The sequence below is a fragment of the Cupressus sempervirens genome, chromosome 9 (assembly GCF_028749045.1).
Source record: "Cupressus sempervirens isolate cs-2001-9-10 chromosome 9, ASM2874904v1, whole genome shotgun sequence".
NCBI classification, from domain to species: domain Eukaryota; kingdom Viridiplantae; phylum Streptophyta; class Pinopsida; order Cupressales; family Cupressaceae; genus Cupressus; species Cupressus sempervirens.
Genome location: NC_143126.1, coordinates 8,587,763 through 8,607,385, shown reverse-complemented (window position 1 = coordinate 8,607,385; position 19,623 = coordinate 8,587,763). Strand labels below are relative to the sequence as shown.

Sequence of the window (19,623 nt, the reverse complement as noted above, 5' to 3'; positions counted from 1 at the left end):
TGATTTTAGATCTCAATTCAGTCCATTTTTATCCTTTCTGATCTAATATGAAATTGTTTTATTCTTGATCCTCTATTTTACAAACTAATTATGTAATGCTATCCTTCTTCTAACTCACCCTAAATACCTTCTATTCAATTCACCCCTTTTTCTCCTACTATTCTATACTCACATGCATCTCATTCAATCATACTCACACCGAATTATGGGGCTTTGTCTCCCTTTAAAAAGACTTTGGTGGCTTAGGGTTAGGTATAAATCTATGATGGAGATTCATTCATTTTTCCCACTCAATTCCTTCCATTTTTCTGATTGGTTGGATGTTGATCACATAGGAAATCCAAATAGATTCAAGCTTATCTTCAAAGCTTTGAGATGTACCCACAAGTTGGCTAAAAGATAGCTTACATAGTTGTTTATTCCATCACAAACAACTAGGTCCATTTTGTGTTGCTTGGCACTTGAGAATACTAATGCTCGACACTTGAACTTGCTCAACATCAACTGTCCACTTGGCACTTGAACTGCTTGATACTATCTATTTTCTCAACACTTGATTGACTTGGCATCTATACATATTATACTCAACATGTGTTACTAGCTCGACATCAACACCCTCATGTTAAAGTGATTGAAAATTCCTTAACATGTGGAATAGCTTTAGCAAAAGAATACATTAATTTAATTTAAACAATTGTCCATGGGCCTATAGGTTTAATTGCAAGTCTATTAGTCCCCTATTTTATGGATTTTGGTATACATTTATAAGTTTTATAGTTCAATTTTGATTTATCTTTTGACAAGATGTTTCTTTTTATGTTTCTAAGGCTTGGGTTTCTTGTCTCTATAAAACTAGTTTTCCTTTAATAAAAATAGTCATCTTCATATTTAATTATCTAGATCAAATAAAATTAGAATATGATGATTTCACATCACATGACCATTCCTTTATCAATCCCCTTTGAGGCTTCTTTCAAGATTGACTAAGAAAATAAAACTACCCCTAACCAAATTCTTAGAGGCTACCACTCTTAAAAGTTGTTAATGATATGTGGTGAGTATATTGTAATTTCCTAATAAGTCACCATATACCAAAAAAAGAGTAGTAGAATATTGTATAAATGATATCACCTTGTTCTCTAATACAATATTAGCACCATGATCACGAGGCCAAGATGTAAAAGTGTAATCAATAATTATATGAATTGGGAGATTTTAATTCAAGGTAAGGAAAAAATTGACTAAACCTAACTTAAATGAATGAATACTAGACCACTAGCAAAGAAAGTTAGTAAAACTATAAAGATATTATCGTTTACAATATTATTACTATTTTGGTGAATCCAATGTTCTACATAACTAGTGATTTGCATTACCAAGTAATATTTAATTTATTTATTCTAGTTATTATTATTTTAAATATATTGATACTTGAAATGATTTAAATTGATATATTGTCCTAAATAGAAAAAAACTAGAATTAACTTTAGTATCATTTTATTTGTGGAAATAGCCTTTAAGATCTCACTTCAGTCAAAATGAGAGATGAAAACTTTTTCTAACTATTTCATGTTTTTGTATTTAGTTTGATATGAATATGTGATGACTATGTAATATGATGCAGTTTTGATAATAATTAACATTATAAAAATATACAAAACTAAAATAAAATCATATGGATATGTTTGGGAATGAGATGTAGAGATAAAAATATCAGGTGTAAAATAGTCACATTGTGGAGCTAAACTCACCTTAGTCTTATTGGGTGTTTGAAAATATAAAACTTGGTATACACTTAGTAAGCATAAGTATGTTATGATGATTTTGAATAACTAAGAGGGGTAGTGAAATAACCATCTTAAGGTCTAGATGTACCAATTCAACTTTTACTAACTTCAAAATGATTAATCAATCTCAGAAACACACCTAGTCTATATAACATCATCATCAATGTAAATTTTCATGTAATTTCTCAACTCTTTGTCTCCAATATGTCTTGGTTGGAATTAAATAAAATATTGTAAACATATAGCTTGCATAAAAATAAGATACACACATGAAAATAACACTTTGACACCAGGATTTAATGTGGAAACCCAATTCAGAAAAAACTACCAACTAACATGCTAGTGATTTTTTACTCTTCTAAAGTGAGCTTGGTGAAGAGCCAACCCTATTATAGGTTATACAACACAATGTTCAATGATATCTTGTTAAAGGATTTAATCACTTTGTTAGAAGTGGCCTTATAATTAGAGCAATTTGGATAATTCCTTTATAATGTTACCTTGATTAAAGGATTTACAAAATAAATGTAAGGTCAACATTGATTAAAGGATTTTGACTGATACAATGGTTAGAATGTAATAGTAGGATTGATCTATAAAATAAAACTCACTTTGAAAATTTAGATCTATGTTTAGTCATCTGCTAGTTCATTGATTGGCCTCCATTGACATCTTCATAATTGATCTTCTTGGTATATCCTTAAGATATCACTCTTCACTAAACTCTTCACACTTCACCTTTACTATTTTTCTCTTCACATCTTCTCCTTAAGATCTCCAATAAACAACAAGCTAACCTTAGTAAACATATCTTATGCCTACTTAAATAGGTAATTTTTAGCTTTTGTAGCTAAAACATTACTGTTGATCTTAGGTTAGTTTAGATTCATTTAATCCTTCCATATTTTTGTTCTCCTTCTTCTTCTAGAAACTTATGATCACTTTCTTTTCTTTGATAGCATAAAAAACTCTCCTTGTACACTAAATATACCATATCATCAATTCTTATCTTCCTTGCACTTTGACTAATTCAAAATTCTAATTGTGCTAGCCTAAAATTTAAATCTTTCTCAAGTTTTATAAAAAAATTTGTCACTTGAAAATAACTACATTCTATTCAGTCATCACTATGTAGCTTGGCATACACTATACTATCTCACTCAACATCAATGGGTTCATTTCATCATTATTGATGCAGGAAGGGTGGGATGAATAACTAAGGCCAAAGGCACCCCCAGCTATCCAAACCACCTTACAAGAGTTAACACAATAGAAACCCAAAACACAGAACAACCACCAAGGGAGGAAGAAGAAAAAATACTTATTGATTCATCAAATAATCAACATATATGCCTAGTTGTAAGGCCTTTTGGGTTATGGTCAGCTACAAAATATATTCAAGATCTAAGATCCAACATCAAATTTATAGCTCCAGATACATATGCCATAGACCTTCCAAACTTTCACATTCTTCTAAAGAATCCCTCAAAATTTTCCTAACTCTAAACCTATACAATCTATTTATACTTGCAAAAATGGCTTACAGATTATTCTAGAACATTATAAAAGAGGAAGGGTGACCTAAAAATAGTCAAGACACATCCCAAGAAAAGATATTAGCATATATGTCATGATCAAAATAAATCCTACAAGTCGGCTCATAGAAATCATGTCCAAATTTTGACAATCGGCATAAATAAGAAACTCAACACAAGAAGGGTCACTCAAAATACACTGGGTAACTTGGCAGATGAAGAGTCACTTAGCATACACTAGTTAACTTGGCACATGAAGGAACACTTGGTCAACACTGGATAGCTATAGTAACTTGACATCCACTAGAGCTACAATAACTCAGCATCAATTAGAGCTATAGTAACTCGGCATCCACTAGAGCTACAACAACTCGACATCCATTAGAGCTATAGTAACTTGGCATTCATTAGAGCTATAGTAACCCAACATCCACTAGAGTTTCAACAGCTTAGCATCCATTAGAGCTATAGTAACTTGGCATCCATTAGAGCTAGAGTAACTCGGCATCCATTAGAGCTACAATAACTTGGCATCAACATGTAGAATGAACAAAAAATGAGCAGGACAACAAGGCAACCCAAGATGCTCCTGCATCATTATCAGATAACTGGGGTTGAAAGAAATGATTCTCTTGAATCATTGAGATGCCACAATCTGAGTTGAATCTAACTCAGATTGAGAAATCCATAAAGTATCTTCAATAGACATGTTTTTCCACTTCACCAAATATTCATAGTAATCTTTTCCTCTTGTGGTCTTTCCAACTCTCTGATCCAATATCTATTCAACTTCTTCAATCTACTTCTTTAGATAATCTTCTAGTAAAACAACTTCATCATTTGACTCATGATACTTATACAAATCAATAATAGTGAATATAGGAGATATATCCATGTCATCAGGTAACTCAACTTCATAAGCATTACCACAATCAAACTTCTTCAAGATCTTACAAGGTCCAAATTTCTTCATCTTTAGCTTACTGTATGTTCTAATAGGAAATCTTACTCTCTTTAAATGCCCCATCACCTCATCACCAACTTCAAAATAATTATGTCTTCTAGACTTATCAACATTCTCCTTATACTTCTAATTACCTTATTCCAACCTCAACTTCACTTCCTTATGCAAAGACTTCAGAAAAGCATCAAATTCTTCTCCTGCAACACTTATCTTTTCTTCACCAGCAACATCTCTCAAATTTGATATACCTCTAGGTTGAATTCTAGTAACAATCTCAAGGTGTTTTCCCTATACTCCTATTCACATAATTGTTATTTGCAAACTTAGCTTGTGCCAAGACTACTTCCAAATTACTTGGCTTATCTCCAAAAAAATATCTCAACAAATTACCCAAGCTTCTATTCACAACCTCTATTTTCCCATCTATTTGTGGATGGAATGTAGAACTAAACTTCAACTTAGTACCCATCTTCTTCCACAAAGTCTTCCAAAAATAACCAACAAATTTATTGTCTCTATCAGAAATAATACTTCTTGGTAATCCATACAATTTGAAAATCTCTTTAAAGAAAATTTTAGCAATATGCTTAGCATGTGAAGTCTTCTTACATGGTATGAAATGAGCCATTTTAGAAAAAAATTCCACCACAACAAATATAGAATCATAACCCTTCATTGTCTTAGGCAGTCCAAGAACAAAATCCATAATAATGTCACTCCAAGGTTTCTCAAGAACAGTAATAGGTGTATACAAACCAATATTCTAACTCACTCCTTTAGCAACTTGACAAATTCCACAACTCTTTAGAAATTTCTGAACATCCTTATACATTTGTGGCCAATAATACTTATCCTTTAGCACACTCAATGTCTTATCAATTCCAAAATGGCTAGCCAATCCACCACTATGATTTTCTTTAATCAAATTCAGCCTCATAGAACTTCTAGGAATACACAACTAAATACCTTTGAACAACATACCTTCTTGAATGAAATATTCATCATACTTACTAATGTGAGATCTGCCAGATTTAATGCTCTGCACTCTCTCCACACCTCAAAAAAATTAGGATCAACATCATACAACTCTTTCATTTCATCAAAACCAAGAACTTCAACCTTCATCTCAACCAATAAAGAATGTCTTCTACTAAATGCATTAGTAACTCTATTAATAATTGCACTCTTATGCTTAATTACAAATGTAAAATTTTGTAAATACTCAACCCACTTCATATGTCTTTGATTCAATTTATGTTAACTTCCCAAGTATTGTAAAGCTTTATGATCATTATAAAACACAAACTCTTTAGGAATTAAATAATGTCTCCACTTCTTTAATGCTTGAACAATAGCATAAAATTCTTGATCATACATAGAATATTTCTTTTTAGCACCATTCAACTTTTCACTAAAGAAAGAAACATGTTTACCTTCTTGACTTAATACAACTCCTATTGCATCACCACTTGCATCACATTCAACTTGAAATACTTTATTGAAATTAGGAAAAGCCAATACAACTAATTCAACAACCTTTTGTTTCAAAGACTCAAAAGTCTTATCAGCTCCATGTGTCCACTTGAATTTCTTTTTATCTCCCCTCATTGTCTCAGTCATAACATTACAAGCAAGACTGAAATTTTTTATAAACTTTTTGTGAAAACTAGCCAAACCATGAAATGATCTTACCTCACCCACATTCTTAGGTGTAGGCCATTCCAAAATTGATTTAACCTACGTAGGGTCCATTTTCAATCCATCAGCTGAAATCACAAATTCGAAAATATAAAATCTCCTCTTACATAAAAGAACACTTTTTTAGATTAATCGCCAAATTTTCCTCTTTCAATGCCTGCAATACTTATCTAATATGCTCAATATGTTCTTCCTTAGTCTTACTAAATATTAGAATATCATCCATATAAAAAATCACAAACTTACACAAGAATCTTTTCAAAACTTCATTCATCAACCTTATGAAAGTACTAAGCGCATTAGTCAAACCAAAAGGCATAACCAACCATTTGTACAAACTATCTTTTGTCTTGAAAGTGGTCTTCCATTCATCCCCTTCTCTAATTCTAATCTAATGATAGCCACTCTTCAAATCAATCTTTGTAAAATACTTTGCTCCACTTAAAAAATCCATTATATCACCCATCCTCAGCATAGAAAATCTTTCACTGTGATCTTGTTACTATCTCTAGAATCAGTACACATTTTCCATTCTCCATTCTTTTTAGGTGTTAATACAGTAGGTATAGCACATGGATTCAAGCTTTCTCTGATCAAACCTTTCTGTAACAACTCATGCACTTGTTTATTAAGTTCTTCATTCTTTGTAGATTTCAATCTATATGGTTCTTTGTTTGGAAAACTAGCTCCAGGAATTAGATCCATAAAATGCTTTATACTTCTCATTGGAGGTAAACCATTAGGAATATCCTTAGCAACAATATCCTTATACTCATTCAATGATTCTATAATTTCTACTGGTACTCTGTCAATACTACTAGCAATCACTCAGTCACACTGACTGGTACTCGGTTAGCACTATTTTTTGGTAGTTGGTTACTATTGACACAACTCGATTTCTTTGGAATTATAGCAAAAAAAACTTGATTCCCTTTCATTTCCATTTCAAATTGTTTCCCATTAACCATGCAAGTTTTTACAGCAGTACAATTAACCTCATCTGGACTTTCAATTGAAGGAAATAATATTTGTTTCTTCCCATTCACTCTAAGAGTATATTTATTCAATCTTCCATCATTTATAGCATATTTATCATATTTCCAAGTTCTACCCAACAAAATATGACAACAATCCATAGGCATAATATCACACAAAACTTCATCATAGTAATGTCTAGTCTTGAACTTCACAAAGCATTGCTCACTTGCCAATATCTTATGCTCATCTTTGATCCATGAAACATGATAGGGTTTAGGATGCTTCAGCCTCTACATTTTCAACTCTATAACCAACTCTTCTAATGCCAAATTTGTAGAACTTCCACTATCAATGATCACTTTGCAGCATTTTCTAGCCATCTTACATCTTGTCTTGATAATACTTCTCCTTAAAACAGGTTCTTCATCACTTCCCTTATTACATAAGGTTTTTCTCATCATTAGATTTTCTCCAGCCTCAGGTACACTTGGTGAACCCTCATCATCTCCTTGAATCAAAACATTTATATTAACTTGCCCACTTTCAAAGGATCTACATTCAAAAGAGTTATGTCCCTCTTGACCACATCTTAAATAATTACCATGAAAACCACCTCTAAAATAAGGATTACCTCTTCCTTGATAAGAATTACCACTTTTCCATTTGGTCTTGCCTTTTTCATCATTTTCCACTTGGATTTGCCTTTATCCTATACAAAATTGTTAGATTTGCCACCTTTACTATAAGATCTACCTCTACCTCTCTGGAATCTACCACCTCTACCTCTTTTTCTTTGTTCATGCTTCTTTGCCAAGATCTCCTCAGCCTTCAAGGCATATTGGTATGCTTCTTCTACACTTTCCAACTTCACAAAAATTATTTCATCTTGTATTCCAGATCTCAACCCATTTATGTACCTGGCAATTTTCTCAATATCATCATCCACATGTCCATATCTAATTTCCAATCTATAGAAGTCCTTAGTATACTCCTTCACACTCGTGTCTCTTTGCCTCAAATTTTGCATCTTCCCAAATAAGCTAACTTGGTAATCAATAGGAAGGAATTTGTTCTTTACTATCATGCCATAAATTTTAACGGAAGAACACAACCAATTTTTTTTTTCTCGTAAAAAAACATTAACGTTTCTTGATTAGTTGAATGATTTGGTGTGCACTGTGAAGGGGGATTATACTCCTATCGGGTGGCAGTTATACTTGACTATTACTCTGTATAATTAAAAGTTTGAGTTGCATTCTAGGTCTACAGTTTACGATGAAGCTTTGGTAATTACCTAACTGAATTTGTTGATCAGATTAAAGGATACGCTATCCATATTTAAACTTGGAGTTGTTAAGGTTTGTTAATGGATCAAAAGGCTCTACTCAGGAAGTGAAGTTATGATCCCTTATTCTTCTGCACTCAAACCAGGACACTCTGATGGGAAGATGTGATTCAACTTATGTGAATATAGCGGTGATAGCACTGAGGATTGCAACAAGAGGATGAATGATTAATCAATTTGTTTCCATCAGTATTATCATTATATTAATTAGTAATTTACTTACTATTATGAATATGCTAACATTATTATTATTTAATATTAAATCAAGGCTACTATACTTGGTAGTTACGGTATTCTTTTGGTTACATCTGAATTGGGAAATTTGAGCATAACATTATTGGTTGAACATACTTATTAAGTATTAGTTTAGAATAGCATTGTGTATCCCTTCGCGTCCGGTCTTTATGAGTTTATCACATTTTGTACCTTTACGTAAAGTCCTTAGCATAGCGTGAAATTGAAATATTTTTGTTCAAGAGTCAACATATTCCCAAGTTTATAGGGTGCAATGAAATCCTATCTCATAATGAATGGAAGGGTGGCATTCTAATTTTCCCATGATGTTTATCCAAGATATTCCCTAATATGACCGACTTAAAGGTATCATACAACACTCTCATAAAAAAAAATGCCTTGAAAATAAATTAAGTTAAAATCAAATCACCAATTAAACATAAGTGTGGCCACAATGGTAAATCTTTCATTTCGACAAGTCATGTCCCAAGGCAAAGGGGACCATACCAAGAAACCATCACAAATAAATGTTCCAAAATTGCAAAATCAACAACAACAACATCAATTCATAATAATTCAATTTTCTCAAAAGCAATGTGGTCATACTTGGGTCTTTCTGAGGGAAAGAAAAGGAAGGGTTGTCCTAGGATTACGTGGTAAATCAAAAGTATGAAATAATGATCCCCTTGTATTTCATATCTTTCTAAGAATAGGTCAAGAAAGTGGTCCATATCTTTGTGATTTAAAGGATTATCGATTCTTGGAGAGTTAGTTCCTTAATTTCTTATGTTTCCTTATCTACTTATCCATTAATGTCAAGAATCATTAGATTGAGTCCAGGACCAAGTTTTTCTCATACAAGAGTAAGATTATGATTGGTTCCCCCTTACCTAAAAATATAATGTAACAAGTTGCTATAAGAAAGATTGATGGGGTTATCTCATATACCTCCGTCACACCTTCCTTCGAATGTCATACGAATGTATCGGTACTTTTAATGGTGGTTCCATCATTCAATCTCATGTTAGCCTAAAATTCCTTTTGATATTGTTGATATGATGGAGACTATTCAGTCTTGTCAAGCTTTTGTATCTTTTGAGCTGTAGTGTTGTCCAGGAAGGATAGTGATAACTGAGTCATAGTTTTCCACCAGGTTACAAGGTGTTGTTGGGTAATGACAACATTTTGAGCAAACACTTGACTTGCAAGTTTCACTAGTTGTTTTTGAGAAACCTTCATGCTTATCGAGTTACCCTAGCTAGTGAGTATATATAGTTTTTGTCACTTAGGTCTGCACCCTTGTCCAAGGCCTAAGCGCGAGGATGACCTAGTGTAACATGGAAACAACCTCCAAGCTGTGGGACTTGACCTGCGAGGTTGAGTCTCCAGAGAAGGTCAGCTTCCTCCTACTGTCAGGGCACACCTATCTATTCTCAGAAGGGAAAGGGGGAAAGAGAGCATTAAAGCAAATCTACCTAGTCTAATCTAAGGCGGTGATGCACCAAAACAGAGTGTTTAGACTCATTTCTACCCATATATGCACTACAGAGCTAGGGTAACATTCAAGGTCATACATTCATTCAGACTTATATCAACCAATAGCCACATACAGGTCAGGAGACCAATTGAATAACACCAGGAATAGAAGATTTCACTTGTATATTATTTAATAGGCCAAAGATAGATACAGTATGCAGACCACTGATCTGAACAATACATCAATGAGAGGCAAAATGCTACACATACACGTTGATGGCTGAAAGAGACGATACAAGATGTTCATCTAGCTCAGAGACAAAGGGATTTTTACACTGCAAATCTACAAGCAGTAGTAGAGAAATCAGGAAGAGTCGACCCTTACAAAATGTACAAAATCTACCTCTATAGTTCAGGTGTAACTGAGATCTTCTTTTTTTGCTGAAATGAGCCTGCAACTACCTGCCATTGAGTCCCATGGAAGACAATCATGGAAAAAATCTCCAAAAAATTTGATCTCTTTCGCCAATAATGTCCTGAGAAGACTGAAAACAGTGCCATAACTGCGCTTTGACCTGGTAGATGGATCAACGGGTGGGTGGAGTGTCATTCTTTATTTTACATTTACTCTAGTAGGTCAAGATTGATCATGGAGATTAGATCGCACAACAAAATTGATTATCTTTGCTTCCTGGTTCATGAATCTGTCGAAGTCAAAAGGTCAACCGGGCTTCCTATGCATCAACTAGGCCATGGGGGCCAATTGCATTTCTTTATTTTGCCACCTGGAGGTCCTCCCGTGGTTGACCACCCTTCATTGGACTAATCGCGCCACCCTGAATACTATCATGATTGTGATGGTTACACTAACTGCCAATCGCCATCCTAGACTGCGCCGACAGGATGCGTGCCGACAAGGCACTGTGTCGCCAACATAACCCTCGCACATCTCTGCCATAGCGCGATGGCGCCTACCGTCGATCGGCCTCGATCCAATGATCATGGAGAATCATCATTCAGCAACCTCTTTCCCTTGTAAATCATTAGGCCCGTGGCACATGTGGCACTTCCCCATTGGTCCGATGATCGCTTAGTCCTTACTGCGCTAGCTGCATGAAACATGGTTCCGCCAGGACACGTGGCGCACGGGCGCTATGTCGCCGGCGTTAATTCCCGAGTAAGTCTCGATAGCGAGACAGTGCCAACCGTAGATCCCTGTAGATCCGACGCTCATGAAGACTCGACATTGTGTTGAGACTACTGGGCCTGCTGTACGCCGTGCGCCAACTCATACACACGGCACCTCCTTATTTGGTTCGATGAAGACTAGTAAGCAACCCAAGACCTGATCCGCAGAGCGACCACGTGTCAACTAGGTGCCATGTCGCTATGCGGAAATCGAGGCCAAATTCCCATAGCGCCATAGTGCCCACTGACAACATGCCTTGAGATTTACGTGTGTCCCCATCCGATTCGCCATGTCAACTGCGCTTGCATAGTACCCGCTGGGACCCATCCATCTGATCATTTCTTGCCATGGTGAACTTTTCGCTTGGGCGCTATGTTGCCATCGAAAAATGCATGGGTTTTCCATTGGCGCCATAGCGTCTCGCCGTATTTTTGAAACCTTCGGGCTGTGAACCTGTTTGCCCGCCGCCATGAAACCTCTGACCTGCCGTATTCTGCGACCTGCGACCGGACCCATACCACTCATTGCCATATTTTTAACTGCACCATACCTTGGACGACACCTGGCGATCCTTGGTGAGACCTAGTCCTGTCGATCCACGAGGCGGATGGTCACCATATCACTATGATAAAATCTGCACATCTTCGCCATAGCAAGATGGCACCATCTGTTGATGTGACCAAATCTGATGATCATGAGGACTCGTTGTACCTCGTGCTTCTGCCCTCCATGTCGATACACCTGGCATCACTTTCAGACATGGCCCCACCTAACATGCATCACCAGGGTGCGATGTCACTGTCATAACCTTCGTGCAACTCCTCCATAGCGCGATGGCGCTTACTGTTGATCCGATCTGATCTGACGGTGGTGAACGTAAGCCCTGACTGTGTTAACCGTGATGACAGGAACTCTGACCTGGCACACGCGGTTCCTCCTGATTCGTCGCCGCAACACCTGATTCTACTGATCGTTAAAATTTGTCACCGCGACTATTTCTGCCAGGCACTATGTCACTATGGAGATTTTCTGGCCAATTTGCGATAGCGACATAGCGCCAAGGGCGTTAAGAACCTTTTCCGACCCGCAGAACGCCGGACCCACCCCTGCAATGTGTCATCAGGGCGTTATCGTGCTATAATAAATATCGTGCATTTCCCTTATAGTACGATGGTGCCAACCGTTGGTCTGCTTAGATCTGACGCCCAGAAACTTGCAGGTTGTAACATTAAAAAACTTATTCGAGACTAACCATTGCACGAGCCACACTTTCAAAATTTAATTCTTGGCAGTAAAACCAGAGGTAACACTTCTGGCGACTCGCAGGGGGCATGAGCCTACTCAAGGCATGACCAGTGCTTGAGAATGATCCATTGGGCCATGGAGTCAGAAAAGAGGGCCCAGAAGTTACAGAATCAAGAGCTGCAAGAAACCCTAACCCTTAATGAGGAAATCAAAACATTAAAGAACCCTTGAACTCTGGCTCTGCCTTGTGACTTGAAAACAAAAAATAGGACCCCCTCAGCAACCTGAGACTTGTCAAAACTTCGAGAACTGACGACTCAAGAAGTGAGCCATGTGCACGCGCACTTATTGTAAAACAGGAACAATAGGAAGCAACTAAACTAACTATGTACATGGATTCACAACTTTTTAGAGACAAGGCTTCAGATGGATCCCATTGACTGGAATGGGCAGAATTTCACCATTTGGCCTACTTAGCTAGAATGCATTGGCCTGTTTGCAACCGGAGATCAGATAAGGGCCACTCCATAGTGGATCAAATTTGGAGTGCCTTCCTAGTTTTGCTCTGTCTGAGTCCCACTTGAGAACTAAATCTCCCTCTCTAAAAATTTTGGCCCTTGCCTTCTTATCAAAACTCTTCTTCATCTGTTGTTGGTGTATCTCCAGGGTTTGCATAGCTTTGTTTCTCTTTTCTTCTAGTTCAATCAACTCTGCCATTCTTACTGACATGGAACTATTTTCAACCAACTCGAAGGATGGAAATTCCAATGAGATTGGAAGTCTGGCCTCCCTACCATATACCAGCACAAAAGGTGAATTCCCAATAGATCTCTTGGGTGTTATCCTATCAGCCCACAGAGCGGTCCTTAATTTTTTATGCCAGACCCTCTGATTGTCTTCTACCATTCTCCTTATGATTCTGATCAGATTTTTGTTGGAAGATTCAGCTAAACCTGTGGGTAGTAATTTGATGATGTGCTCAGATAGATATTGTGACTCATTGCCCATGCACAAATCTGGGTTCCAACAAAAGATTTGGCATTATCTGAGATGATAGTAGAAGGAGATCCAAACCTAGATACAATTTCATCAACGAATTCAACAACTGATGGCTCTGTAGCATCCTTCAAGGCAACTGCCTCTGTCCACCTAGTGAAATAATCGGTAGCAACCAGGATCCATTTATGACCTACGCTAGATGGAGTATTAATGGGGCCTATGAAATCCAACCCCCACTGGGTGAAGGGTTGATCCACCTGAATGGGGTGAAGAGGAAGAGCTGCAAGTCTCTGTTTGCCTGCGAAAAAAGCACATCTCTCACATTTTCTCACATACCTATAACAATCATGGAACAGAGATGGCCAGTAATATCCAGCCCTCATGATCTTCATGGCGGTTGTTCTTGCAGAGAAGTGGCCACCATCAGGGCCAGCATGAAGTTCTTTAATCATCTTCTCAACCTGATCCTCTTCAATACATCTCAACAGGGTCCCATTAAAATCCCTCTTGAATAGGATATTATCAATCACAACATAGGGAATGGACTGCAGTCTATATTGTCTTATTTTAGCTCTATCCAATCCCTGAGGGTATCCATTCCCAGATAAAAATTTCCTCATGTCATCCATCCAGCTCCTTGGGGCATTAACATTTCCTTCCTCCTGCTGCTCTGCAATTACCATAGCAGTCCCTTCATCTGAATCCTGACCTGATAACATTTCCTTGCATAATCCTCTCCCTCTTACCAACTTGGTAATTTGAATATCAACATCATATTCCATTACCCTAGTGATCCATCCAACTCTCTTTTAACCGATGTCCTTGCTTAACAAGAAATCTTTTACACTCACATGGGGCACCAACAAATGGATCCTATTGTGGGATAAGAGGTGTCTAAATTTCTTCAAAGCTCTAATGACTGCAAGGGCTTGCTTCTCAACAAAGTTATACTTATCTTCATATTCCTTGAGTCCTTCACTAAAGAAGGCTATGGGATGCTCCTCATTCTTGTCATTTGTCTGATTCAAGATAGCAGAAACACTTGACTCACCACCTAAAGTGTAGAGGATGAAATCTTTCTCAAAATTTGGGTTCATGAGAGTGGGGGCTGAGGCTATGGCTGCCTTAATTTCTTCAAAACTCTCCTTCCCATCCTTGGTCCATGAGAAGACCATATCTTTCTTAAGCATGGCTGTGAGGGGTTTCACCATGATGGAAAGATTAGGAATAAACCTTCTTACAAAATTTATCCTACCAAGGAAACCTTGCAGCCCCTTCTTGTGTTTAGGGAGAGGAAGGGCAAGTATTTCTTTTGTTCTTTCTGGATCAATGGTCAACCCATCCTTAGATACAATGTATCCCAGTAATTTTCCTTGGCTTGTAGCAAAGACACACTTGGCTGGATTGAGGAAAACCCCAAACTCTCTACATCTTAGAAATACCTGTCTCAAATGATCAAGATGATCTTTTACATTCTTGGAATATACAGTTATATCATCAAGGTATACTAAGACAAACTTGTCGATTAATCTTTTGAAAGCCACCTCCACTACCTTTTGGAATGTGGCACCTGTATTTGTTAGTCCAAATGGCATCTTGCAATAAGCATAGGTGCCCCATTTAGTAGTAAATGATGTCTTATATCTATCAGATTCTTTAACCAACACTTGGTTATAACTAGAAAATACATCAAGAAAAGAGAACCTCCTTGACCCACTAACCTTGGACAGAATTTGCTCCATAGAAGGCGGAGGATGGTGATCCTTAAGGGAAGTTTGATTAAGATCCCTAAAGTCCACACACAGTCTGATTTCTCCATTCTTCTTCCTTACAGGGACAAGGTTAGCCACCCATGATGAGTGTTTGATAGGAAAAATTATGTTAGCTTCAATCAACTTGGATAGTTCCTTCCTCGTTAAGGGTTCAATCTTGGGATTCACTGGCCTCTGTTTTTGCCTTACTGGTTTGACCCTATCAACTAAATCTATGGTATGTTGAAACAAACTAGGGTCAAACCCCTTTAAGTCATCATATGTCCAAGCAAACACATCATTAAATTCTTGACATAGATGAATGAAATTTTCTTTCTCATCCTCAGAACATACCTTCCCCATGTTAAGAGATTTTCCATCAGCAATAGTAACTGGAGCATGATCATCCTTTTCTGCAGCTAGATTTATTCCTTTGACCCTTGTCTGATCATTAGGATTAAAGACACTCTCCAAGGTAATGAGACCCTTGGGCAACTTTTTGGAACTGAGGTGAATGATCTAATCACCATACTGATCTTGTAGTCTTGACTGATTTCTTTCTGAAAATTCTGCTTCGTTCTGCATGAAACTCACAATCTGCTCATCAGACTCAAACACCTGCCAATGAGTGTTATTATCAGGAATAGTAGGCCTTACTACCACCCTTATTTTTTGCTTCCTCTCTTCCTCGAGATTCCTTGGAACATCATAAGATGAACCCACTGCTGCAAGTCTATCAGCATATTTGTTTTCTTTCCTAGGAATGCTTTGGATATTAAATGCTTGGAAACCCTCAAGCAAATCCCAGACTCTATGTTTGTAAGACTTGAGCAGGCCATTTTTGGTGATATTTTGATTTCTCACTTGGTTCACTACCAACTCACTGTCTCCATATACTTTCAAGGCTTGAATTCCCCTCTTTTGGGCAAGTAGGAGACCTTGGATCAAAGATTCATACTCGGCCACATTATTGGTACAACTGAATTGGAGCCTAAAAGAGAAGTAGTATCTTATTTGTGTAGGAGAGATCAACATAACACCGGCCCCTTCTCCATTTCTATTCCTTGAGCCATCAAAGTACATACTCCATATTCCACTCATGTCATCATTAGCTCCAACAAGATCAGGAACTTGAGCCTCCTTCTCTATTATGCAATATGTACTAAGGCCTGTCTCAAGAGTTTTCGACATAGGCTCAAATTGACATGTATTTTCCCACTCATCTAAGAAGAAATCAGGAATCTCTACTATGGAGGTGGCAGGCTCATTTACTATGTCATTTCCATCCATCTCCAAAATGGGGCAATTCATATTAATGAAGTTGGGAGTGTAGGGTTCAGTGTGATGAAGGGCTTGAGGTTCTGCTCTAATTGAAGCATTGGCCCCATATCTGGTCTTAAATGACATATAAGATCAATCAGCAGATATGAATCCACCTATTTGGGCAGTGAAGTCTCTTGAAAGATAGATGGCAAAATAGGGCTTGACTTCAGCAACAAATATGTCTTGAATCACAGTACAACCAGGGCATGCATTTAGGGCCATTTCCACATTCCTAAGGATGCCTACGGTTTTGACAGTGCTCCCATCTAGTTGTAACACATCCCTAATAATGGGTTCATATTTCATTCCTAAAGCATCAGCAACACACCTAGGCATTACTGAGCTGCTAGCCCCTGAATCTATCATGCAATTATGGACTAACTTGCCCCCTATAATCAGAGAAACATAGAATGGAGGAGGTCTAACCTTTTTATTTGTCTCCACATCACCTGATGGTTGTACTAAACTAGTGTCACTCTCCATGGTAGATGATTGATCTTTGGGTTCAATCTTTTCCAATTCTCGCTGCAGCATCCTTTTCTGCATTGGTATGGTGGCAACTGCATCCCACATGGAAATGCTTACATTGGTTTTCTTCATTTTCTCTACCACACTCAAGGGTGCATTAGGAATTTTGGCAAAACCTTTGGGAGCTGTACCCATGAGAGGCCGAGATGGAGCAACATAGGGATCACTTGCATCCTCCTTTCTTGGACCTTGCCTTTGCTGTTGTGAAGTGTTTGTCTACTCATTTGCTTTTTGTGTATGAGGTATAACACTCGAAGTTGAGGCCTGCTCAGGATAAAGGGGGGTAGTATGTTCCATAGCTCTGTTCTTGCTTCTTGTGTTATGAGCAACGGAATCCTAGTTTACATTACAATGCTCCTCCATATGGTGATTCATAAAAGAGAAATCACCCTGCCTCTGAACATATGAGGCCTCCTTGGGATGATCCTCCTTGTGTGATTGCTTTACTGCGGACTCCTGGACAGTTAGGGCCAAATAAGATTCTGCTTTCTGACATAGGCAGTAGGTATAAGAATAGTTACATGAAGGACAGAAGTCTTGATCTTGGGCTAAGTTATTTTGAGGAACTAAAGCTCTACTCTGATTTGAGCTTGAAGCAGCAGCATGACTATTTTGCCTATTCTGATCAAAAGAGTTATTCCAATGATTAGGAGGCCTACCACCACTTAGAGCCTGATGTTGTAATTGAGGGGGCTTGCCACTTTGGGCTTGCTGCCTTTCTAAGGCCACCACCTTTTTACTCATTTTTTGTATTAGAGAAAAACTATCCTCTAATCTCTTCCCTTGGTCCTTCAACTCCTTCCCCTGCTCTTGCAATTTTTTATCCAGAGTCCTCTCTCTTTTATCTGTATTCAACACTAGACCTTGGAGCATTTCCTTGAGTTCCTCTATTCCGTTTGAGGATGTGGAAGCTTGGGGAACTGGAGTAAGGGCTTGTGACGTAGAAATTGTAGGAAGGGGGGCTATTGCTGGTTGGTGGTTGGGAACATCAGGAAAGAAAGGCATAGGAGGCCTTGGAGCCAACTTTCCACCTTGTATTAGGATATTCTCAGCTTTTATAGCTGTCTCATAAGCATTTGGTAATGTATCTCCTCCCATAGTTTGGATAATAGTGGCAATGTCACTGTTGAAAGCTCTAAGGTAATGCAAGAAGGCATTACCAGGGGTAGGTTTCACTATAGTAGGTATTTTGTCCCATGTCTTTTGGAATCTGTAATTAAAATCAGTCATACATTCATGGGGGGCTCTTTTTATTGTAGTCAGCTACTCTAGCAGTGACAAATGGTCACTCTTATCCTCAAAATGTTTGCATAATCCTGCTCCTAGTCCATCCCAATCAGTTATGGAACCATGAGATAAGCCTCTATGCCACTTTAATGCTTTTCCTTTTAAAGATGGGGCTAGAAGTCTGACGGCAACATTATCTTCTATAATACCATGAATATTGCAGACATTAGCTACCTCTTGGATATGCTCTAGAGGGGAAATAGAAGTTTCACCGGTAAAATCAGGTATACTTTTTAGTGTAGATACTGGTATGTCATGTCTTTGGGCTAACAACAGAGGACTTCCACCATTAAAGGTGGCAAAAGCATGAACTCTTCGCTGTGCCATATAAACAACTGTTCTATTGATGAGTGTTGATGGAAATCTAGGCTGAGTTCGAATAGTAGGGGGAGTAGAGACAAATCTTACAGGTATATCAACTGTTATTCTACCCCTAACTAGTGATAATGAAGTTCTAGTCCTTCTTCTCCTAGGATTTGAAAGAGAAAGCTCTTGATATTGAAATTTACCTCTAGAAGACGCCCTTGTTTCAGTCTTGGGCATGAATCACTGCAAACTTGGTCTGGAACCAGACTTTTTGATGTTCAGAGTCGCCAAGTACTTGAAGAATCAGCCTCTTGAAGGCTTGAAAACTAAAGCCAGCACTACTTCTTTAGCATTTATCTCTAGAATTCTTTCTTCTTGACACCAGTAGACCTAAAATCTTCTGATATGAGTCCCACCGGGCATGCCAAAAATTGTTGTCACTTAGGTCTGCACCCTTGTCCAAGGCCTAGGCGCGAGGACGACCTAGTGGAACATGGAAACAACCTCCAAGCTGTGGGACTTGAACTACGAGGTTGAGTCTCCGGAGAAGGCCGACTTCCTCTTACTGTCAGGGCGCACCTATCTATTCTCAGAAGGGAAAGGGGGAAAGAGAGCATTAAAGCAAATCTACCTAGTCTAATCTAAGGCGGTGATGCACCAAAACAGAGTGTTCAGACTCATTTCTGCGCATATATGCACTACGGAGCTAGGGTAACATTCAAGGTCATACATTCATTCAGAATTATATCGACCAACAGCCACATACAGATCAGGAGACCAATTGAATAACACAGGGAACTGAAGATTTCACTTGTATATTATTTAATAGGCCAAAGATAGATATAGTATGCAGACCACTGATGTGAACAATACATCAATGAGAGGCAAAATGCTACACATACATGTTGATGGCTGAAAGAGATGATACAGGATGTTCATCTAGCTCAGAGACAAAGGGATTTTGATATTGCAAATCTG

General features: G+C 37.8%; 1 protein-coding gene across 1 annotated transcript in view; it reads right to left on the bottom strand.

The window, feature by feature from the left end:
* Window positions 1-11,737, bottom strand: part of LOC149537362 (phospholipase A1-Igamma2, chloroplastic-like) — a 36,854-nt gene extending 25,117 nt beyond the window's left edge. Inside the window, exon 1 of the mRNA XM_089800414.1 lies at window positions 11,474-11,737. Coding sequence (XP_089656540.1) covers window positions 11,474-11,737 — 264 coding nt within the window. The remainder of the gene's footprint in view (window positions 1-11,473) is intronic.
* Between the last annotated feature and the right edge of the window lie 7,886 nt (window positions 11,738-19,623).